Genomic DNA, 25,715 nt, shown 5'->3' with positions numbered 1-25,715 from the left:
TTTGATGATTTCTGAACATAAATCCTGCTGCTTTCTTGAGGTCATATAGTACACCACCCGCTTCTAATGTTCTTTCTGTAGGCCCTCAATGTTTTGAAATACTTCAAAAGTTTGGTGTTATTAATATTTTACATATTTTTTGTAATGGTCAAATTAGATCATTTAATTTAGTTTTCAGAGATTTATGGAAACTATTCCATTTACATCTTTTTCAAGTGGCTTAGTCTAACTTTTGAGGACATTTTTAGTTTTACAGATTTAATGTTTTAATGTGCCATGCAAATGTAAATCACCAAGGGTCTTCTGGGTAAAAATAAAATCTTTATTAAAACAAAGATTCAAGAGTACACTAGGCATTTTGTTTGGTTTATTAAATTCTAGCAGAAAAATCATTAAATGTTACTATAAAATACTTTAACTTTTTGAATTAAGTGTTTTAAATGTAGTTTTTTACTTTATATTTTGTACCTTTTTTTTTTTTTAGGGGTATAATTGCTTTTGTACTTTTTTTAAAAAAAGGAAAATCTGCTATCCTTCCACCATGAGGAAATAAGATGCTGACACAGTTCTGATTTGGGAATTGGATATTAGAGATTGAAGCCCGTGAGATGATAGGTGCTTGAAAGGCTCAGTTGGGTAGAGGAGAGTTTCAGTCCTGGAGGAGGCTCACCAAGGACTGTGATGATTGTGAAGGACAAGGCTTGGCACTGTTGTTAAGGTCTGGACTGTAAAGAGAGAGTAGTCAATATTGTGATGTTTCCTTCATCGTTATTTTACAATCACATTTGAATTAAATGTGCTAAAATCCAGCAGGCAATAAATTTGCATTTCTTGAAAAAAATAAATTTAGAAGAGATTTACGGAGGAGGTTACTGTAAAATGTAACTTATGAATATTTAGCCCGTTGTTCCCTAAAGTCTTTTATTACCTCATTTACCACAGACTTCCTTTTCCTACTGTAAATTACACAGACATTACATGGTATAATATATATTGTCTTTGAACAAACTTTTAAACATTTTTTATTGATATATTGAAGTCATGGTTTTCAACTGCATGATGGCATCAGAAGATGAGTTTAAGTCATGGCTCCTTCAACTTGTTGAATAACCAGGTTTTCATGATCCATAAAAAGTGAATGGTAATGCCTATATAACAAGGGAAATCAGGTTGTAATATATGCAGCACTTGGTGTGCTACATGTTAGAGGGCAGTGGTGGTGAAAATGTTTTCTCTCACCCAAAATGTCCCCACAGTGCAGGTTCCTAGGAAATGATGTGCCTTTGAAGACAGTGACTTTCATGTTTGGGATCTCAGACTCCAAACTTACATCTTCTGTGGCCTGGAAGGACACAGTAGGCACTAGGGGAACAGGCATACATTCACCCATGTCCCCAACCTTAGACATGAAAATCTTCCGGTTACATCTGGAAGGTAAGGAATGGGTGATTTTTTTTTTTCATAGTTTTTTTTTTTTTCTTTCTTTCTTTTAAAGTGGATTTTATAGTTGACAAGTTAAAAGATGTTTTCTGTTTTTTCTTTGGGCCAGAGGGGCTTTTTAAAAATTATTATCCTCAGGTTCTTTAAGACTTCTGGTTTTTAACTTTTCTGTTAAACATATAGTTATGAATAGATTAGCTTTAAAAAAATTATTTTTTGACAAAATGCTGATTTTAGTGTCTAGTAGATTTGTTTGTGTTATAGAAACTTGTTTGTTTTAAGTTGGCATTCTTGGTTTTTTTAACCTCTGTCTGGATGTGATTAATTCTTACAAAAGTAATGTTCAGCTGTAAAGTGGGAGATTTTTTTGCACATCTAAAAAAATCTTTCAGTGGAAAAGTGCATATGAAAATCTTCATTTTCGTCTCATACTAACCTATTATCTAGATTTTCCAGTAGTTATGGTGAGCACTTTTTTTTTTTTAAGAGTTATTTTCTTCCACCTTTTCCTTACATACCTTTGGTTTTATTATTGCTGAGTATTTTCCTGGAACCCTTTTTTAAAAATCCTTCTGAACTGGGTGTAGCCCAGATACTTGAGCATACCTTCAATTGAACTGACTCTTGATGAACTCCTGCTCATTCTCCGAATCATCTTGGCTAGATAGGCTTCTCCTATGCCTCCTCAGTATGATTGGCAATAATGCTTTTTATTTTATCTGAACTCTTCAACACATATTAGCATGGTTTTGACATTGAAAGCAAAAGGGAAGAAATCTTATACCAAAATCATCCAAAGCTGCCCTCCCTGTGAATTATGAGATGTGTATTAATAAGGCATGTTTTAGAGTCATTTTGTAACCCCAGAACACTTAGTCTATTTTATTCTACCATTAGTATTGACAAGTGTAAGTACCTGTCGTCAGAGACCACCAGGAGCATACCTGTAGTTGAACAAATTGGATTTATTACTCATCTTAAGCAAAGAACACAGACTATAGGGAACCACGGGGTATCTCAGTAAGAGGATGTTATAAAGATTATATTATAGGATTTGGACTTTGGGTAATTGAGGTAAGGGTTCAAAGAAGTGAGGGCTATCACTCTTTTAGCATAAGAGAGATGTTTGGTATTTTATAGGTTGTGCAGGACCTTGTTTTTGTTTCACGTCATCGTGATCTCAGAATGACTTAATTTGATACAGATGTTTAGTGAGATTGTCCAACAGGAGAACAAAATGGTTTAGCTGTAAGTGTCGGATCAGTTTTTAATAACATGGAGGCTTAGCTGTGAGCATCAGATTAGTTCTCAGAGATCAGCAACTGCTTCCCCCCCACCGCCCCCCAATAGCATTTAAGTCCAACTGGCTTCTCACTATGTAGGGACCAGCTGGGGGAGGGCAGGATTTAATAGCAGTGACCTGTTGGGTCTGTCACTTGAACAAGCTGCGGTGATACTGACAGGTATATTTTTACGAAGCAGAGAAATTGGGAATCATGCCAGTCTTCAGCTGGCTAGAAGTAATTACAGGTTTCCCCCACTATCCTAAAGTAGGACTCAGCTTGCCAGCGAATGCACAAAATAAAGCGCAGGTGCTCTCAGGCTACCATGGCTTGCTGCTGAGATGCTGAGTGTAGTTCCCAGGGAAGGCGCTTGGTGGCGCCACTCTTGTTGCTCAGGGTGTCCACTGCCTCTATCTCGGTTTTGCTGCAAAACAAATGCTTTTTGCCTTTTTTTGTAAAAGCAGAAATTCTCTTTGGATTTCTTTCTGTTAGCAAAAACAGGTACAAGCATACCTTGTTTTATTGTACTTCGTTTTGTTGCACTTCACAAATAGTGCATTTTTCACAAATTGAACGTTTGTGGCAATCCTGTTTCAAGCAAGCCTATTAGCGCCATTTTCCAATAGCATTATTTTTTATTTAAGGTAGGTACATTTTTTTAAGACACACTGTTATTGCACACTTAATAGATACAGTATGTGTAAATATAGCTTAAGTACTGGGAAACCAGAAATTCATGTGAATTGCTTTATTGCAATATTTGCTTTATTGTGGTGGTCTGGAACCGAACCCACAATACCTTGGAGGTATGCCTGTACTAATGTAGATCTTTCATAAAAGTGAAGTGGTGTAAAGCAAACTTTGGAAAAGCACAGAGTACCTTTAGTGGGTAAAACCATGTCCTTTTTAAGAAATAAGATGAGTCAGTTTTGCTGCATTAATCTCTCTGGGGATCTTAGGGTTTATTTTACTAAATTTAGTGTCTAGGAATTAGTTTTTCATACTTTAGGAGTTCTTTAGATCTGGGAAGAGTCAACTGTTTATTTTCTCTGTTGTCTTTGTTAATATAATACATAGCAGTGTACACCAAAGGGATTTTAAAGGTTTTTAAGACTTACGAACACTATTTAAAAAAGCCTTACAATTAATAATTATAATAATTGTAAAAATCTTTATGAACTCTCAGGTTGACTTAAGGCAAAAAAAAGGGACCATGTTTTGAAACTCCACTCTGTAGTTTATTCATGTGCATCAAAGATCACTGAAAAGAAATGTATATTTATTCATTTATTTAAGTAATTGCTGTGCACTGTGTGCCAAGCTAGGTGCCAGGCCCTGGGTATGGAGGGGGGAGTCAAGCACTTATTCTTGTCTTCATGAGCAATACAAGTGATAGCTGGAGATTTTTGGTTTAAAAGCATCACTTTTAATGGTATCTTAATTTCATATACTAAAGTAAGCACTGTATTATTGTATTATAGTGCATAGAAAAATATCCCTATGATTAATGAGGTAGTTCTTACCATTTTTGTGATTTTGAAAGTGGTAGCTTTTAAAAATCATGTATTTGTGGAGCATCTGCTCATGCAAGTCTGGAGATAATTTTTTTTTAATGTGAAGGTCTTCAGAACAAAATTTGTCTCCTAGGAAACTGCAAGATAGGCTTCTTCTGTTGAATCTTTACCTTGAATAATAAACTGGGAGTATTCTTAATACTAAATCTTTTTGTCATTTGGTAAAAACTGAGTAAGTTTTAATACTAGAAAAGTTAGGTTTGTAATTAAGACTTGACTATAGGTACTTATTAAAAGTATAGAGCACATTAGGATAGTGTCACATGATTAGAGAATTCAAAATGTCTAGCTCCATTAGACAAGCAAGATACACTATAGGCAAACCAGTCTCTTTATGTGGTACTACTAGTTTTGCCATTGGTCTATAGAATTTTCGTATAGAAATAAAGAATATAATCATATTTTGTCATTGAAATCTTCATGATAGCTTTGAATGTTTATGAGAATCTCAAAAACCTTTAAGAAAGGATTTAGATTGCAAAACTTTTGAACTCTTGATGCTTTTAGTAGAGCAGTAGTAGCATTAGAATATGGTTGATTTGGGCCAAATGTAGATGCCAGAATACATCTTCATGTAATTTAGGCACAAGGGTTTGTGGTACATTCTCTTGATTTAAAGTGCCCAGATAAGGTTTTGTAATTTAAAATTAAATCTATCTGGGCAGCAACCCATTTTCATGATCCCCACAAAACTCACTTTTCCTGTTATTTACTATAACCAGTAGATTTGCATCTATGTTTTCTTTGTAACTATCCACTTACCATAAGGGTTGTTGTGAAATAGTACCAGTTTACTATGTCTTTTTATAGTCAATGATGAGTGCAAGTCTGTTTGTAATGTGTCATTTTTTTTTTCTATAAAAAAGGGAGGGGTAAATTCTCTGTTTGTGTATTGCTACCTTTAAAATATAGAATACAGGAATTCCCTGGTGGTCCAGTGGTTAGGACTCTGCGCTTCCACTGCAGGGGGCACGGGTTCAATCCCTGGTTGGGGAACTAAGATCCCGCATGCCACGCGGCACGGCCAAAAAAAAAATTTTTTTTTTAAATAAAGTATAGGAGAATATAGTGTAATTGCTGTTTACAGTGGTTAAGTGACAAGGAAGAAGAAATCATTAATGTTGTCGAACCTCTTCTCCAGCTGCTCCAAAATTCTGGCTGCAGTCATAGTTTCTACTTGGGCAATCTTTGTTTTTTCGTCTGGGGTACTTTAAACATTACTCATCTGAGAGCAGCAGGTCTGGCTTTGAATCCCAGCTCTGCTATTGGGCAGGTCAGTCTCTCTCAGTATGCGCTTCCTCCTCTGTAAAGCTGAGCTCATGGTACCTACCTCACAGGGTTGTTGTGAGGGTCCCAGAAGTACGCAGAAGAAGGCACTTCTCATGTTGCAGGCATGAAGTAAATGTTGCTTAAGTCATATATGTGCTAGGAAAGATGCAGAAAGCATGGAGGGTGTAAAGAAAGTAACACATTTAAGTTAATTTGGTTTAAGAGGAAGTCGGAATTGATTAGGAAAGATATTATAAAGGGTTTATTTAAGAGGAGATTACTAGATCAAGAATTGGGATGGATTGTCATATATGATTATCCTATTTCAGTAGTGATTCTTAGGTTTAGATGTGTCATTGATAAAATTAATTGTATTGTAAGCCACATTTAAATAAATAACATTATATTGAAATGGAACTATGACTTATTTTTTAAAGCTTTATTTATATAAGTCCTCATACTTTATTTCCACTGTCATCTCAGAATCACAGCATTACCTTAAGGCAATAGTTCACTCCCACCATTCCCCATGCACTGTCCCCAAAGTTCTGTTCCTTTTTTTGGTTGCTTGCTTGTTTGGTTTTTGAATAGACAGTACATTTGAATCTTTCCTGAGAATCACTAGCTGTTTTTTTGAGTTCTAGTTAGGTAAATTCATATTTGGTGAATATAAGATATACTAAGTTATTCTATAGATGCAGCAGAATTTTCTTTCCATTGCTACTTTTTACTAGGTTTATAATATCTTGAAAGGATATAATGGCCAAAAAAATGATACATCTCTGCGGTGTGAGTTATTTGGGCATTTTAAATAGACAAGTTAGATCAAGATCACATACTCCATTTCTAGCAATGCAGTCACATTATAAGTTCTTACTTTGATTTTCTTCAGTCTTTGATTTTCTCCTTATATAGTTGCCTTTTCTAAACATGAGTAGTAAAAGAAAAATCATTCTTCAAGCACAGTTAAGGTTGAGAAACCTTCACTCTGCCACATTACTTTGATTTTGTGTTTGGTATGATGGCTGAAGATGAGAATTAAAGACCAGAAACTGAGACCTTTGTGGTCCCACACACCCCAACATCACATTGGTCCCACAGAGCACAGACAGGCGGTGTTGCTGCAGATACCTGGTTAACCGACATTCTCTCTCTGGGAAACACTGATGACACAACTTAGTGTGGTTGACTGGCAAAGAAATGTATAAACTGCGGTCATACGTGTACACAGATGTGTTCAGAATACAACCAAGAGACTGAAGCCCACTATCAGTATGTATCTTTTAAGAAGCGTTCTCACTAGTTAAAATGGGGTTATGTTGATTTTTCCACATCTTGTCCTGTCACCAGAAAGATGACAGATGATGAGTACAAATGCAGGCTGACTTCATAACAATTACTGACCTATATGTGGATATCACTTGCAACCTTGGCTTTATTAGCAGCACCATTTCCTAACCAACCAAGCTGAAGACCACATGCAACATTTTAAGATGCATTTTTTTCATCAGTCATGCATGACGACAAGTATATTCTGTGTATCACGTGGAAGTGAGATTTGGAGAGAATTGTAATGTCTGGATTCACACATTCCTACCATGTGCCATATGGAAGGCCGAGATCTATTATGATGCATCAGTGTTGGGGGAATGGAGGGGTGGAAAGGTAAGGAAAGAATTGGGTAGGATTAATGTTGAAGATGTTTTCTTGAGAATTTTCTGCCTTTTACAAGGGTAATAAACATTCATAAAAAGTTCAAACACTTAGAAGTAACAAGTCAGTGTCTTGCCCTCCCTGTTTCCAATCTCATATTCAGAGGTCATCACTATTCCGTTAATAGTTTGGTGTGAATGTTTCTACAACTCTTACGCATATACAAAAAGATATTTTTTAAAAAAAACTACTGAAATGGGATTATACTACATATATTCTTCTGCTGTTTGCTTTTCTCACAACACAGTATATCATGATCATTCTTCCGTCTCATTACTATTCCAGTCTTTTTAAAGTAACTGCTCTATAATATTACATAGCATGTATCTACCATAGCTTATTTTACCATTCTCAATGACAGACATTTAGGATTTGCAAGAAGTTTTACAAAGACAAAGTTGTGCACTAAGCTTCATTGTACCTTTATATTTGTTCCCACTTAAGTAAATTTTCCTTTAGGATAGAATCCTAGCAGTAAACTTGATGGATCAGAGCATGACCATTCAAACTTTTGGAAGATACTTCTGAGTTGTCCTCACCATCCTGGAGTCATTAATGATAAACTTTAAGAATGTTTTGATCCAGCCAAAAATTCTACAGATACTGTAGGCTTAACATTTGAGGAAATTTCCACCATTTAAAAATGTAAGCTTATTTTTTAAAATTTATAAATAAAATGCACATATGGTAAAATCTTTTCTCCAGCACCATAGAGGGATGGAATGTGGATAATCCTTTTAAACTAATTTGTTTATTCCTGTGGTTACCATCAGAATTTAAAATATTTCTTGGTATATCTACCTGACACAGTGTCTCTTTACTACCTATCATGAAAGGTGAAGAATTTCAAGTACTTACACCACCAGCCTTGCCTTCTACATTCTGGGCTTTGTTATGAATTGTAGTTGTTTTGATAGTTTCCCATATAGCGTTAAATGTTCTTAGTTCTTTATTTTTGGGGGCCACCAACTTTAGGCAGCGTTCCTTGACTCACCATTATGTTACCTAAGGAAATCTGTGCCCCTCAATATCTTTTCTACTTATCTCCCTTTTATCTCTCCAAGGATTTTTAACCAAGGTTTCAGTTCTAAAAAAAAAATGAAACCAATAAGTAGAATTGTGAATATGAATGAGCCTGTTGATCTCAGAAACAAGTAGTACAAGCAGGTTTATAAAACTCTGTGGCAGTTAAAAGTTGTCCTACTTGAAGATTATCAAGATCAAGTGAGACTCTATTTTCTTAAATCGATTGTCCTATAAACTGTTGAAAGTAATGCCATAATTAAGTTTGCTTTATTTTTTCTTACAATTTGTAATTACTTTCCCTTCTTTCTTAATGGCACTAAAAGCCTTTATCGTAGCAAGTTTTTAAATTTTAATTTTGCAATTATAGTAAACGCATTTTATTTTTATTTTTGAAGATATTCTTCACCTGGTTCTCTGACTTCCTACTCTAATTTGGACTGATTGTCTTCTGTGCCTGTGACTGCAGTCATACTGGGATTTCTTTGCCTTCCCCTGTTAAGTCCACTCTGTTTTGTTTTTGTTTTTGTTTTTCAATTTAGTTAAAAATATACTCCCCCCCTCCCCACCCCCCTGAAACAGTGCTTGAGAGGTAAATTTCAAAATTCTGATGTCTGGAGAGGGCTATAATTTGCCATCATACTTGACTCATAGTTTGGGTTTCAGATTCTAGGTTTGAAATTCTTTTCCCTCAGGATTTTGAAGGCTTCCACTATGTTCTGTCAGTTCTGCTGATGAGAAGTCATATGCTATTCCAGTTCTCATTATTTTGTATGTAACCTAGTTTTCCCTTCTGAATGTTTTTTAAATGATCTCTTTTTTTCTGTGGACTTATTTTATTATTATTATTATTTTTTTACTGTGGGTATAGGTATAAGATTTTAAGCTTCATCTTCATTGGCTCACTTTGATCTACAATCTCAAATCTTTATCCTAGTCAAAGGGTTTTTCTTCTTTGATTATCATTTCGTACTGTCTCTGCTTGTATTATGGAACTTGATATATGAATGTTGGACCTCTTGGAGCTATCTACCGTGTATTACCTCTTTCATATTTTCTGTTTCCATCTTTTGCTCCAAGTATTGGGAGATTTCTTCTATTTTATCTTCCAGAATATGATCTTCAATCATGCCCAATCTGTTATTCAGCCCTTCTGATGAAATTTTTATTTTATCCACTGCCGTGTTTAATTTCCAGGACCCCCTAGTGGTTCTCTGGTCTTTTCATTTTTCATGGTGGCCTGTTTTGTTTGTTTTTTTGAAATGCATATACCCTTTAAAACTTTTAGCATAGTAATCGAGGTGTGTGTGTATGTGTGTATATGTGTGTTTAGTTTGGTTGGGTCTGTTCCTATTTGTTTTCCCTAGAATCACTTAATCTGTTTCTTTTTCCTGGTCTTTCTCTTTCCTCCTGTTTGATTTTTCTCAAATGTCCAGTGATCCTTGGTTGGCCAAATATTTGAATGAAGATTTGTGTTGGTTAGTGTAAGTGGCTGTTTTTCATTTCTTTTGCAGTTGAGTAAGTCCACTGGCCCAAAGGACTCTCTGCTTGATGATAGACCTCACCGTGGACTCTGTGTGCGCACGTGTGCGCGCGTGTGTGTTTGTGTGTGAGCGCGTGTGTAGTGAGCCGTGTGGGGAAGGACAGTCTTGGAGTAAATGGGCAACTGCCACAATTGCCAAAGTAAGAAAGTAAGTGTGTTGTATTCTGAGATGCAGTGCTCCGTTTATTTCACCCTTGGGTGGATGGAACTACCTCCTTTCTCCCCTTTCCCCCTCCCCTTTCCTCCTCCTCTCCTGTCTCATCTCCCCTCCTCTTTCCTTCTTTCTCTCCTCTCCCTTCTCCTTTCCTTCCTCCAGGGTCATAGTATGGCATTGGCACAAGCTTTGTGCTGCTTTTCCCTCCAGCCTTAAGTCCTGTTCTGGGATTTCTTCCCAGACGTACTATTGCTTTGTTTTAGAAAGCCATTGTCTGGCTTTAGCTGAGTGCAGCTGTTCTATATAAATGGGAAGGCAGGAGGAGGGGCCTGGACAAGTTGCTCTGTGGAGAGTTCTGTAATTACCCTCATTACAGCATCACAGCCTTTGTCACTGAGCTGTCCTGGAGCCTAGAGTCTTTAAGGCCCCAGCAGTCCTTTGTGTATTTTGTGTTTTATTTCTGTGCTATGGTTCATTCATCACTGAGCCCCATCTATTTCTGGAGAATTGCCTACATTTAGGTTGAAGTTTTTTGACATTTTCATAACGTTTGTGGTCAGCGACCGTCGTGGGAAATAAGTGCATCCACTGTAAATCTTTCAAAGTAATTTAGGAAGGGGCTTGCATACATAATTTAACTTAGTAGTAAAATCATGATTTATTCCAAGACTCAATTCCTTCTTCACATTAGTGACCTTGAGACAGTTTCCCTTACATCCCTCCTGGTATTCTTCCTACTTCTATCATTTCTCCATTTCTTAAGAAATATTATACATTTAAGTTTTTAATCATGTATTTCTAGTTTAAGGTAATCCATGGCATTTGGGGGAATTTAGAGGTAAGTGATCAATTAAAATAACTGAAAGACACTTGAGTTAAACCTAGTATTTTTCCCGTAGGTTTCTTTTTTCCTAGAAATGTGTTAATATTAATAAAAATAGAAAAAAATGTAGAGAGAATTTTCAAATATTTACTTAATAAATATTAAAAAAAAGTGATTGGTTTTATCTCGGTATTGGAGACTGCCATTTAGTCTAGTGGAATTAACAGTATCGTCTGTCATCAAAAGTATTACCTGTCTTTCTTAGTTACTTAAAACACAGTCAAAATAATATAATAAAGGCAATGATGGCCCCCATTGTAGGTTTTCCAGTTCTCAGAGAGAAATGGCATTAGATCAAGTCTAATACTTAGGTTGGATGTTGGTAATTAGAACTCCGTGTTCTTTTTTTCTTGGGTCACTTGAAGACTGAAATTTAGCGAAGTCTTGAGAAGGCTCACTTGTGGGAAGTACTTTCAAATCGAGCCATTTTCTGCTTTCCCATACTCTGTTCATGGTAGTGACAGCTCTTGCTGAATAACTAGTTCTACATGGAAATCTCTGTCCTTATGGTGAGCTTTTTCAGGACAGAGATTGGATCAAAATAAGAGTTTTTAAAATTTGACTATTCAAAATGTGTGCTAGGCATGATGCTAAGTGCTTCATACATTTCATTTAATTCCTGAAACAACCCAATAATTGAGTAGTCCATTTTACACATGGAAATATAAAGGCTTAGCAAGGGTTAAGTAAATTATATAAGATGGTAAATGACATTTGAGGTTTAAACAGATCAAGTTCACTTCAAATCTTTTTACTAATAGCCACTGTATAGCACATGAGCACTAAACATAGTACCTACGTGAATTAAATTATATTTAACATATCCTTTCCTTGATTCCAAATAAAACTGTTCTGACACTGTACCTGTGCGCCTGTTGGACAAAGCTCACTTCATCTTGTGGTTATTTCTTCCAGAGGGAAGGAAGTATATAGTAGATTGTAGGTGGAGATGAGAATTTTTGTGATTTCACGACGCTGCTCAGAGAGGAGGGCAAAATAAAACACTGATCTGTTTTTCCTAAGGACACAGTTTTGGTTTTTTGTTTTTTTTTCTCTGGGCTTTTCATCATACATTCATTCATTCATTCAACAAAGTACAAGAAGATGGCAGATTTTAAAACACCTCCACGAGGAAATAATGGCATTCTTTATAATATGTTAAGTTTAATTTGAGCTGGCTTGGATTTTCACATTTCCTAATCAGTATTACTTGGTTTCCACATTTCTAGAATGGTCAAAAATTTTTTTTCTTTCTGAGATCTATGGGCAAAATTTTGAAAATTTATTATACGTCTTCATTTCATTTATAATGAGGCTTTGGCTGGATTCAGAATTCTAGATTCAAAGTTTCTCCCCCACGTTAGCACTATCAAGATTTTGTTCCTCTGTCTTCTTGCTGCCAGTGTTTTGATGAGAAGTATTATGGTAGTTGTGGAATGGCCCTCAGTTGGGTTTTAGCTGATATTTTTCTCATGATTGGTTTTGGTTTTATGGGATTTGGGGAGGCAGATCACAGAGGTGAAGTGCCATTTTTATCACGTCAGAGCAAGAGGGTGTATACTGTCAACATGACTTGAGGTTGACTTTGGGCAGCAGGTTGAAGCAGTGTTTGTCACAGTTCTCCAGTGAAAGGCTACTCTTTCTCCCCCTCTCCATACAGTTCTCTCTGAAAGGAAGTCGTGAAGCACAGCCCACACCAAAGGGGTTGGTAATTATGCTCCACGTCCTTGAGGGTGAACCTAAGTTATTTGGAATTTTCACGTATGAGAAATTCAGCTCTTCTCCCCCTCTTATTTATTATTTATTTATATCACTATGGGCTAATGAATATTTTATTGGAATATGTTTTCACTATGATGGAAACTAGACAATAGGACCAGCTCCCAGTTGAGGTTTTCTCCATTATCTTATTTCTGCTTTGAAACAGAATTGAAGATAATTTTCAAGATCCAATTGGAGTGTAATGCCATATCAGAATATTCATTTGTAGGAAGAATTTTAGTTATAGGTAGAAATTACACAATGTGCTGGGAATCGTGTGATACATACTTACCCCCAGCAGTATTTAGGGGTTCCCATAACCCTTTTGTTCTGGTACAGGTAAATTTCTATAACCTTGCCATTGTTACCTTCCTTTCTTCCAAGAGGTGAATAGTAGTAGATGGAGAGGATTATATAGGGAACCACATTTACCACAAGTGTGCAGATATACCCAAGAATAGTCTGGCAAAACTCAGAGATTCAAAGTACAGTTGATGCTGTGCATGGCCATGATTGCCATGGGGTTAATTAATTCTACTTTGACCAAGATTATGTGTTGCTTTTATGTATCTAAACTTCAACTTAAAAAAACAGTCTCCTTAAGATGGCCAACTGGGTGAACCATATTTTTTACCTTGTTTTCAGAAGGAAGGCTTACTCTAGAAGTACCCTAAAGTATCATTCTAAGTGGTTTTGCTTTTTCTTTATTAGAGTTTCAGTCATGACTTCTCTTCATTCTTGGCCAAGGTACCTGCTGGCACTAATGACTTTACTATTAATGTCGCAGAGGTACTGCACTTGCTGGTAGCCCTGCTCATTCTTTTAAAGGAGTTTTTGGGTTTACATTTTCTTTCTAATTTTTCAAGCAATGGCTCTATGCTTTTCTTCTTGATCCTTTAAAAGAATATTGTATCATCTGTATATTACTATTGAAATATGAATGTGTACAGAAATGTTTACTAGAGAACTTTGACTAATTACGCACGTGCTCACACAGGCACATACACATGCGCACACACGCACACACCAGTGTACCCTTTCTTACAAAGGACTTTGTGGCTGGTTTCTGCGTTGTGTGGGACACCAAGTATCTCCCATCGCAGACAAATGGCTAAAGTGCTTTGATACATTGATTGTTAACATCCAGCAACTGGGGGAGTACAACAGCAATGAGGCTGAAAAAATAGTTGGTTGTTGCATTCCTTTGCTTTAATCTGCTTGGATAAATATTCAACAAAATAGCCTTGTACTTTTTTTGAATACTTTAAATTTTTAATTGGACTCAGAAATTATATACTTAGTCATATATTCATAATTTTTTTCACTTTATGCCAGAAGTAGTTACATGGCATTAATCTTACGAGATGTATGTTTAATTTCAATTTTTAACCTACTTGACAATTTCATTTAGGTCAGCCTTTGTCAGTACCATGTAAATACATGGTACAAATAAATAGAAACCATTTTACTTGCATACGCAAATTAAATATGTTAAGTAGAAGATGGGCAAATTTATGATGTGTCTACCCCCTATGCCATTTGAGTTTGTTTTTATTTGTATACTGGATGCTTTTCTGACACCGTATGTTTAACTGTTTTTCATAACACTTTTCTGTGTTACCATTCGGCTCTGTCAAATCCTTACATTTTGCCATACTTATTTCTGAATTTTAAAAAGAAGTACACATTACACACATTACAGATATGGTTAAAGGTCCCTTTAGTTGCTCCTCTCCTGCTCCAGAGGTGTCTGCTGACCTGAATTTGGGTTCATCATTGCCAGACCACATACTAAGCTAGCATTTCAAAATTTCGCAGATTGGTCTTTTGAGGGACTTGGAAGTATTCTGAGAAAAAAAAGGCTTGTGGTCAAATTTTCACCTACAGATTTGTAATACATATTGAAAGCACTGAAGACTCTCAGACATGAAAAGAAACTTGTCAATTTTTAAAATTCAGCATTGCCCAGCTATTTGACCAGCGAAACCCTTCACCCATGATTCTGTGCACTGTTGTTGCTTGGAATATGCTTTGTGTAAACACTGCCTAGAGGTGTACTCTTTCCAAAATTTATTTTCCATTTAATTTTATAGTTTTTTACTAATGTAACTTTCTAGATTTAAATGACAAAGATAGTAATTACTTCCAGTTGATGTTCAGTGTTGGATCAAGTTTAAAATCATTCTGCAAAAAAGGAAGGTAAAAGTGTTAATAAACTGCATATTCATTGACCAACATACAAGTTACTTATGCTCCTTAATTTTTTAAATTCTTGATTCCGCTGACCTACTGAAGTGTTTGGCTGTGGACCATGGCTACACATACCCTTTGCCTTGAACTGATCTGTTACATTTTATGTTCTTGTGGCTGGAAGTAGCTTGAGTTTGTTAATGTTTGACACACTTTCTTGAATAACAGTTCTTCAGCTGTTAATGTTGTACAAGGTGGTGCTTAAATTTTGTTTGCTTTTTTTCCTTCCTGTATTAGAAAATCTTGGTGCTTTTTGTAAGCTATGTATAAAAGAAATTTTCCTTAAGATTTGTTCATATAATGGTCTGATCCAGGAAAAATAAAATGGGAAAATGGACACTATTTCTGACCTTCAAATAAAACTCTGTATCTTGATTTTCAGACTGTTCACCCGAGCCTTGGGGGCATATGCATTGTCTTAAGGCAGGGCTGTTTACCTGTGTAGGATAATAGGTCCCTTGGGATCTGGCGAGGTTGTGGAGGAGAGATGAGGTCCTTGAGAAATGCACAGGGGCACAGAGTTTACATACAATTTCACAGAGGCCAGGGGATCTCCCCCCATAAGGGAAGAGTGCAAAAACAGACCTTGTTCCCTTGTTGGCTCCTAGCCTCACTGCACTGCACTGTACGATTCTGAGATTGGAAATTATCAATCAACAGGAAGACTCCACTTTCTACAAAAGTAAGTCTAGAGCTGTTCACCAAACAGCGAAGGACCTAACCATCTATCCTGTTATTCTTAGAATTTTAGGGTTTATTAAGGAGTCTCTGCATTATATTTCTAGGATCTCCTTTAAAAACAGCAACACATTAAGCATTTTGTCATTAGGAAAAATCTTTTTTTTTTTTGCATTCTGCACCTTCCTATTTCAAGCATAGTCATGTAACTTTGTTTTTAAAAGAGGTTTTTTTTCTGTTTTTATTTTGTGGAGAGGGTCTCTAAAAAACCTGCATTAATTGTTTGCTGGCTTAATTTCAGTCTATATTCAGAAAACTTTTTTATTCTAAGTATTAACTTTCTTGGAAGTTATTGTACCTGGACTGTGTGATTCCACAGATACTTCCCCAGTGTTCAATTCTATTTCATTTGGTGATCACATATTTTAGAGGTTGAGCACCCGTAATAGGAACCCAATAAATGTTGCTATTGAGCACACTTATTTTGAATTAGTGAACAAGTGAAAGATAGATCAATGTGTGAAAGTATAATCAAGTGGAATAAGTAAAATTACTGTTTACCTCCCCATTTGGTATAAATTCTAATGCACAATTAATGGTTGCTTTCTGCAAATAATTATTACGAAGTAATAAGCTAAACAATTCTGGCATGTCAGACACAGGTTAATCCCCAAAGCAGTGCCACCAGTCTCCCAGAGATGCTAATTCTGTCACTATTCATTTAGCTAGGACCCTGAGGGAATGTTTAGCTAGCAAAGAAATGATGCAGAACTCATTGCCCTCAAAGCTTAAGCTCTGAGAGTAACCCAGTATGGTTAGATTAATTTGGAATTTCTTTGGGTGGAGTTGGGTCATGGTTGCCACATTTAACAGGACCCTGGTCTTCGAAGTCAATCTGGTTACTTCTCAGTTAAAAAGTAATTCTTTTTTATGTGTTTATCTTTAGATTTTACCCCTAAATTCTTTTCTTGTACAGTTCTGAGAGATGGAAAGGTGTGTAGAAGTTTGCCTTCTACACCCTCCTCAGTTACATTTGAGCAAGCAAAATTTGACTGATAGGTGAAACAAAACAAAAGGACCTCTTCTGCCGCTTCATTTGGATGTTATATTTAGTGAGGTGAAGGGAAGATTGGAATGGGAAGAAGGCAGTCCCGGCCACCTCTGGCCACTGGCCTAAACCCTTTTAGGCCTCAGTTTTCTCTTGTAAAAATTACAAGGCTGTATAACTTTGTAGGTCTTCCCTAGCTCAAGTATCAATTGAAGGTAATTTTTTTGTTGTTGCTATTCATTGTGTAACTGAGATAGGGAATAAAAATAATATGATTATGGAAATTCAAGGAGAAACTTTCTTTAAAATGTCTAATTACAGTCTAAATCAGTGTTGTCCAATAGGACTTCTTGAGATGATGGAAATATTCTGTGTTTCTGCTGTCCAGTATGCTAGCTGTTAGTCACAGGGGGCTGTTGAGCACTTGAAATGTCGCTAGTGTGACTGAGCGACCTAATTTTTAATCTAAATTAAAACATTTAAATAGCCACAGGTGGCTAATAGCTACTATATTGAACAGCGAAGGTTAAGTTCTTAAATATTTATAAGCATTCAAAGGGAATGTCACGTGTAGCTATATCATGACAGTCTTGTTTTTTATTTGATGATTTGCAACTGGGATATTTTAGAATTTGGTAGTTGTACCTCCAAGTCTCAATACTGAAATCTTTCTTTAAGCATAGCCTCCATTTCTAGTTGCAGTGTGGCCGAGCTACTTGTTACCTCTCCTGGGGATCCTAGAGTTTTTACTTGGTAACTCTGTGCCCACGTCTCTGGCTTCTTAAAGCTCTGCCATCCTACTAAGGATTGTATGTGTTTACTACAGTCTACCTTTAGACTCCTGTCAGTCCCCTGCAGGGCTCCACGTTTTCCTGTGTTAGGCTCTATAGTATCTGGAGGAGGTTTGGTGTTGTTGCGAGTTTTATCTTTGTATTTTTTATGGGCTTGATTCTGAAACATTTAAATGCCACTTTAAAAAATACTTGGTCTTTCATTGGCAAGAAGTTTTCAGTCCTAAAATCTTGAGCCATTAGCAAGATGTTTTTAGTACTAAAATATCTAGGTCAGTAGGCCAATAAAAAACAGTTGTCACGTGAATGAATTTTCCATTAAGTCTGTATTGATTGCTTCAGCACTGCAAATACTACAGTCTTGAAATTTTCATGTTTGGGGATAACAAAGAACTTTGAATGGTTCTATCCTGAAATTCTGGACCTTTGAAATGATAAAAATTATTGTAAAGGTGTTCTTTAGGGTTAATGGTTGAAATTGATAAGCCATGTGTTTGGGACTCAGTCATTTTTCTATGAGATAATAATTTATATAAGATTAAGTTTTTATATATAGCATGCCAGGTCACAAAACCCATATTATCCTTGAAACTTAATTCAGCCATAGCAAGTCCAAGAGCTTTCAACGAAAACTTTCATTCCCACTGAGGTTCTGAAGCACATCTTCCCGGGACCACAGGCACCGGTTAGTTCTGTATTGACAAACACAGGCGCTAATTGATGTCATTCAGTCCCTTGAGTTTTGAATAGAGGGAAACCAAAGCCTGTTGACATTAAGTAAAGTAATAAAAGTGCATGTTAAAAACCTCAAGCAGTACAGAAGAGTAAATGCCTTCTTCTTATTCCCATACCATTTCTTCTCCTTAAAAAACTTTTAACAGCTTAAGTTTTCTTTTTTCCAAATGGGGCTAAATTACACCTTGCTTTTCTGCTTATACTATTTAGAAGTCAGGTTTATTGAGGCGTAAGTTACATATGGTAACATTTACCTTTTTTTAGGTGTACAGTTCTATGAATTTTGACAAATATATACACCATAATCAAGATATATAACATTTCAGTCCCTCCAGAAAGTTCCTTCTCACTGCTTCATTTTTGAAACCACCACCATAATCAAGATATAAAACACTTCTGTCACTCCAGATTCCGTTTCAGCTTCAGTTTTAACAGCCATATGGTTCAATTATATGGATTTATCTTAATTTTTCTAAATATCCCCTCATTGATTTATATTTAGGTTGTTTCCAGTTTTACAATTCAAACACGGTGTAATAAATACCTTTGTATATAAATCTTGGTGTGCTTTTACAGCTACAAACATAGGGTAAATTCCTAGCAGAGGGATTACAGAATTAAAGGTTGTGAGCACTTAACATTTTGATAGGGCCAAAAGCCTCCCTGCAAAGTCGTACTGATTTACTTTCCAACCAGTTATGTGTAAGAGTGTCTGTAACTTACTTACACTGGGTGTCACCGAAATTAATTTTTGGTAATTTGATGGATAAGACATTACCTAGCTAAGTAACTTGCATTTTTTTCTCATTTTAAAAACATATCAGAAAGTTCACACACACACACAAAAATCTAACCCATGTTATTTATGCTTAAAACCACAGTATAACATTAGAGGAAATGTGGATAGAAAAATTGTACCTTTGTTCTCACTATCCCAATATGTTTTTCATTTCCTGCTTATTCGTATCTACGTTTTTGCAAATATATGTGTACGTTTTTATAGTCATTCTCATAGCATATGCACAGGTTGTGCCTGTGTTGTTTGCTTGTAAAAGTTCCCTTTATTTCATGAGCATGTTTTTCTTTGTTCCCAGAATCTTCATTGTAGTAGTTGTATGTTTCTTTTGTTTTGGGACTGTGGCACAGTTCATTTAGTCATTCCACTTCTAAAATTTTTTATACTTTTTAACTGTTATGAACAAGGCTTCAAATACCATATTTTAAAAATAAAAGTTTTTAAAAATCCTTGAAAATTATTTTCTTAGGATAGATTTCTATCAGTCTGATTCTTCTGGATCTAAATGTATCATATTGACATGAGAGGGTAGAATTTTATCATTTGAAATAGTTTTTGTCACTTCATTGGGAATTCAGTAACTTTTTTCCCTGGAGAAGGAAGCAGTTGCATATCAATTTGCTTCTATGCCAGCTTAATCTGTTTATTCTTTTTCATGAAAAATTACGAAAATGACATATGCTGCTTGTAAAGATTTCATACAGGTAATCAATCTGTTATCTAGTAAATAAAATTTTTTAATTGAATTTTTTTCTCAATAGATCATTTCATGTGTTTCAATATTTTAAAATTACCAAATAATATACAGTGAACTCTCCTTACCCTTGTTCCCAGGGTACAAGGGTACCAGTTCCCCTTCTTGGTGGCAGTCAATATTATCAGATTCTTTCATATTCTTTCAGACATATTTTATGCATTTTTAAGCAAATGTATTGTGTGCTCTGTGTATGTTTGTGTGTCTCTCTCTTTTTAAGCCACAAATGTTAGCAAGCTGCACATACTTTTTTGTACATATTTTCTTAGATTATTTTATTTGTATTTAATTTTTTTAAAGTAGATAATACATGTACATTTTTCAAAAGTAAAATAATGTAAAGGCTTGAATAGTTCCCCTTCTATTTCAGTACCCTGTCTGCAGTGTACCGTCCTTTGGTGAGTCTTTATGCATAGAGAAACAAATAGGAAGGTACATATTTTTGTTTTCCTTCTGTAACTCTCAAAGTAACCTTTCACATGTAATCAGGCAGTATAGAACAGGCATTAAGAGCAGTGGCTCGGGGGCCGGTTCCCTGCATTCAGGTGTCTGCTCTGCCACATATCATCTGTATAATCGTGGGCAACTTTTTTAACCTTTCTGTGCTTTGTAATCATATGTAAGATGATGACTCAGTATACATTCTTTGCTTAGAATAGTATCATACATAAGGAGTATATGTGTTTGCTAGTAGTAGTATTTTTATTATTAGGGACAGGGACCAATAAAATAACATCCAAGAATCAGTTCCAATCAGTTTGATGTATATTAGTGATATATATGGATATGGGTAAATTCATTTAACAGAAAGGGATGGATGGGATTTTTCACTTGTTTGAATTCTACTTAAATAGTTTAGAAAACTTCCGAAAACAAAAGTGAAGCTGCTAAAATACATTTTGTTGTTCCTTTCTTATGGGTTGATAGTTTTCTTGTTCTTGCATATACTTCTTTAAACTAAGCTCAACTTTCATTATGTAATAAAAGTGTCCCGGAGAAGGTGAGGGTCGAGGTGGCAGCTAAGAATATGAACATTTTTGCATAGTGCATCACATTTTAAAAATACTTTCTCACGCACTTTGTACTCAAATTTGGTAAAAATACATACATATCTATACATAATATTTAATTTCAGGTGATAGTGGCCCATAAAGTTTTAAAATTCCCTGGCCATATCTTTTAAGGATAAAAGGGTTAATAACATTAAAAGTTCTTAAGGCAAGCAAGGGGCTGGGGGACTGAATTATATTTCTGTCCAATTTTTCCATCCTCAGTTCTTAATAAAAAATTAAGGCAACAACGAGACCTCTTTCCCCTTTCCCACCTTCAGATCCTAGTTACAAAATAATATATATTTATTGTAGGAAATATAAAAACAGAAGACACACAGAGAAATAAGAATCACCTTAAAATTGCTATCCAGCTTAATATTATAACAGCTTGGTGTCTAGACTTCCTGCCTTTTTTTCTCTATATAGATGTGCACACACAGTCACTCGTTATTAATTTGTTTGCCTCTACAGTGATGGCATCAGGAATGCTATACACACTGGTGTTTGTTTTAATAAACTTAGTATCATGAACATTTTAATCATGCCATTAAATTATCTATAGAATCGTTTATAATAGGTGCATCATATTCCATTGAGCACATACGCCATGCTGAAATTTATTCTGTAGTATATTTCCTATTCAAGAGCATTTAAAAATAAACTGTATCTGTCAACATCGTTATATGCCAATCTTTTTGGACACCCATTGTATCCTGATGATCAATTCTGAGACGTGGAGTTACTGGGTTGCAGGATATGTACTTTTTCCATGCTTTTAATACACGTTGCCAGACTTCTCCAGAGAGTTGGTATCTCCCGAGCACCAGCACTGGGATGAGCTTTAGATAAGTCCTTGCCTACTTGAGATGCGAATTTCCCTTCTGCGTGGTGCACGTTCACTCTCCAGCGCCTCTAGAACCATCTCTTTCTTCCTACTTCTCTATTTTTCTATTCTTCTGTATCCTTCCTGCTTCCCACCTCATACTCCATAGAAGCTGGATTTGATCCTGGTTAGAGAAGGAGCTGTTTCAAATGCTGTTTACCTCCTTCTTCACCTGCTTCATAGTGCGTTTGCTATGTAAAATACTCTTGAGGCTCTTTTTGTACAGCAGCAAGTGTTCAAAAATCATGCTCATTTTTTTCAGTTTTGTAAATTCTGATTTTCACTTTAGTAATTTTTAGTAACGGTTAATCTGTTGCGTTTGTGAAGCAACCTCATGCTCTCGCACAGTGGTTAAGAGAACTATCTCTATTCCTACAGACAGGGTTCAGATTCCAGCTCCTGTTATTGTTGACTAGCTTCTCTCAGGATTTTGAGAGGATTTAAAGAGGTGATGCTTATAAGTGCTCGATACACTGCCTATCATATAGTGAGCACTCGATACGCGAGCTTTTATTGTCATCTCATCTGACATACGTGTGAGTGAAGCAGGGATTATTTTTCCCATTCTGCATTTCAGTAAATGGGATCAGAAAGATGGAACACTTTTCCTATTGTCACATCTAGAAAGTGGTGGTGTCTGAATCTGAATTTAGGACTTTTGATCTATAGGGACTACTTCAAAGCAGGAAAGCTAAAGTGAATGACAAGCATTGTTTCTAATAATTAGGACAATACATAGAAGATCATGAAAAGTTTGCAAAGCTTTATATACAGGGGCTTCCAGAAATCTTGACCGGCCTACCAGCAAGTCAGTGAGAAGGTGAGCTTAGTTCCAGGAGAAGAGGAATGGTCCCTGTGCGTTGTGGCATAGGAGGAGGGGTTGCTGTACCTGAAAGTCTTCCAGACACAAAGACCAAAGAGAATTTTTTTTGAAAGTTTAAGAGGACTGAGTACTAGGATCGAAACATTTAATAGGTTTCTCTACTTTGGTTTAAATTAGAATGGAGTCCTGTTTTAAATATCTATGCTGATTAGGTTTTTATCTTAACTTGTTTCCGACAGGGCACGGTGCTGATGTGAAGTGTGTAGACTGGCATCCAACAAAAGGGTTAGTTGTTTCAGGAAGTAAAGATAGTCAACAGCCAATCAAGTTCTGGGATCCCAAGACTGGGCAGAGTCTTGCAACACTGTAAGTGATAGGAACCCCACCTTGGTCCCTAAACCAAGGGGAGCAAAGCTGCCTGTATTCTTTAACTTTTAGCTTTTTTTTCCTCTCATGTATTCCTGAAAAAGTAGTGTAGACAACAGATGGACTTATCCCTAGAGGCTTCTTATTTATTAAATATGATTTCTCTCTAAATTCCTAATAAAATAAGGCTTGATGTTTGTTCTGCCACATACATCTAAATTTAATTTGGGAATCATGGGGGTGGGGGATGTGGTTATCACTACCGTTCTAGCTTGCTGTTTCCTCATCGTAATATATTTTGGCACTGTATGGAATTGATATGTGTGCTTTTTGTTTTTTTGTTTTTTTTTTTAACTTTTGGCCGCGCGGCACGTGGGATCGTATTCCCCGACCAGGGATCAAACCCGCGCCCCCTGCCTTGGAAGCGCGGAGTCTTAACCACTGTACCACCAGGGAAGTTCCGACGTGTGTGCCATTTGTTAGACACAGCCCAGCTTTCTCCATCTCACTACATCTATTTATAGAGAAATTTTCCCTTCATATTTGAATCAGTTCTCATTTTTTGTCTGAGGTATTTAGTTATGATGCAGCCACATCATAAAAAATTTTCTCTTTGAATTATCTGTAAACATTCACAGTTCTATGAATATGTTGTTAACGTTTTTTTGACTAAGCAGCTGTGTCCTGGTCCCTCTGCTTGGGAACTGAGCCATACCCAGAGTGAGCTGGTTGGAGCCAGGCTGCCTTGTTGCGCAAGTCCAGTGGCCACAGCCAAGCAGAACGCCTTGTGAAGGGTGCTCCTCGGACATGTGCCTTGTGCAGGCCTCAGCGGTTGCAGGGCCTTTAGTTCAAATCAACCCTCAGACTATCTTGTGTCCTTCTTAGAAATGCTTTGACTTAATGAGAGCAGCTTCATTGAATTTTTAAATTTTAATGAGCTTTATCGAATATTAACTTATGTGTTCAGGTGCTTCCCCTGCTTCACAGATACACTTTTCTATCCAGTTGAAGTTCTACTATTTTAACTAGTTAATGAAAGCTGTGCTTAGATAATGGACATTATTTCTTTCTGTCTTTGACCTGTTTCTTTCACGTGTACTTTTAACCATGGTCCTATAATGTTACGTGCTTTATTACTTCTAGGCCAAACTTCTTGCCATCTTGACTGCCATGTGCTTTTCAAGAAAAATGGCCATTATATTGATTTATACTTGTTTTGAATTCTGACAGATTATTTTCTTGGTACTTTGTTTGTAGTCATGCCCATAAAAACACAGTAATGGAAGTGAAATTAAATCTCAACGGTAACTGGCTACTCACAGCATCACGTGACCACCTCTGTAAACTTTTCGACATCCGAAACCTGAAAGAAGAGCTTCAAGTCTTCCGAGGTCATAAGAAAGAAGCTACAGGTCAGCGGCTATGATATGCTTCTCATTTTGACTATTACCTGTAGTGTTCCGAGATCCTAATAGTTTTGTCCTTCTCCGTGTTTTTGTTTACAGCTGTGGCCTGGCATCCTGTTCATGAAGGCCTTTTTGCCAGTGGAGGGTCTGATGGCTCTTTGTTATTCTGGCATGTCGGGTATGTGGCACTTACTATGTAAAGAAGTTGTAAATTTTATGAAGAGAGCACCTGAACTTGAAAAAAATGATAGTGTTTTGTATTTTTTCTGAGTGTTCATATGTCCTGTATCTGTAAACCCAGTTTGGGATAGAAAACTTAGCATCTCTCTTTTTGGCTATGGAAGTCATGAAGGGAGAGTATGACCCAACTTCCTTGTTTCTTGTGGTGTGGTCATTTCTGAAGCATTTCCCCTCTGAGGTACTCTCTGGATAAAAGACTATATTACTGATGACAAATCAGTACCTCTGAAACATGTGGAATTGACCAGATTCAAAGTAACAGACTTTGGTAGCTTTGTGTTGCACTAAAAGAAAATGTCTTTTTTGGTGGGGGAGGGGTTGGGTAACTTTTGTGAAAAAGACTACTTTCTGTGGTGCCATTACAGGGTAGAGAAAGAAGTGGGTGGGATGGAGATGGCCCATGAAGGAATGATTTGGAGTCTGGCTTGGCATCCTCTTGGACATATTCTCTGCTCAGGCTCAAATGACCATACTAGGTAAGCTTTATGTCAAAAATAACAAGGAATTACTGTATTTATGGAGCAGCAGGAGATAAATGTATATTTTATTCATATAGGAATGTATTAATTTGTTTTCTAACTTACTCTTAAGGACATGTTTGTCGTGGTTTATAAATACATATATTACAAGGAGATTGGGTAATGAATATGACTTTGTTATTTGAATTTTGTTTTGCCTTCTAATTTAAAAAATATCTTTCTACATTAAAAATGTTTAGAATAAGGTATTGTAAAACTTTGTTGTTTTTGCCAGAGGACTGCTAAGTACTGTTAAGTGCCCAGAAATACACCGAAACCATGCTCCTCTCCTCCCCCTCCAAATACTTTTATTTTGACAGCAAATTTTGGACCCGAAACCGGCCAGGTGATAAAATGCGAGATCGATACAATCTAAACCTGTTGCCTGGAATGTCTGAAGATGGAGTGGAGTACGGTGAGGTTCCTGCATGTTTATCCGGCTTTGAAATCTGATATTCTGTTATAAAAGTGTTAGGTGTTGAGAAGATTTTGCAAAACGAATTTTAGTTTTATAGTTTATGGATTTATAAATCGCCAGCAATAATTTTCATTTTTATAAAGTGTTAATTTTATTGGCGTGATACATTTATAAAATCTCTGTTGACAATGGCTGTATTCCTATGTATAGATGACCTTGAACCTAATAGCCTGGCAGTAATTCCAGGGATGGGAATACCAGAACAACTAAAATTAGCTATGGAACAAGAACAGATGGGTAAGAGAAGTTGTACC

General features: G+C 36.2%; 1 protein-coding gene across 3 annotated transcripts in view; it reads left to right on the top strand.

Moving 5' to 3' along the window:
- Positions 1–25,715, top strand: part of WDR33 (WD repeat domain 33) — a 99,805-nt gene that overhangs the window by 56,813 nt on the left and 17,277 nt on the right. For all 3 annotated transcript variants that reach the window (XM_059927702.1, XM_059927703.1, XM_059927704.1), the window contains 6 exons: positions 22,693–22,819; positions 24,077–24,231; positions 24,325–24,403; positions 24,831–24,941; positions 25,304–25,398; positions 25,612–25,698. In XM_059927702.1, coding sequence (XP_059783685.1) covers positions 22,693–22,819; positions 24,077–24,231; positions 24,325–24,403; positions 24,831–24,941; positions 25,304–25,398; positions 25,612–25,698 — 654 coding nt within the window. The remainder of the gene's footprint in view (positions 1–22,692; positions 22,820–24,076; positions 24,232–24,324; positions 24,404–24,830; positions 24,942–25,303; positions 25,399–25,611; positions 25,699–25,715) is intronic.

This window comes from Balaenoptera ricei, chromosome 7 (genome assembly GCF_028023285.1).
Source record: "Balaenoptera ricei isolate mBalRic1 chromosome 7, mBalRic1.hap2, whole genome shotgun sequence".
NCBI classification, from domain to species: domain Eukaryota; kingdom Metazoa; phylum Chordata; class Mammalia; order Artiodactyla; family Balaenopteridae; genus Balaenoptera; species Balaenoptera ricei.
The sequence above is the reverse complement of the archived record's forward strand: the minus strand, read 5'-3'. Positions and strand labels throughout refer to the sequence as shown.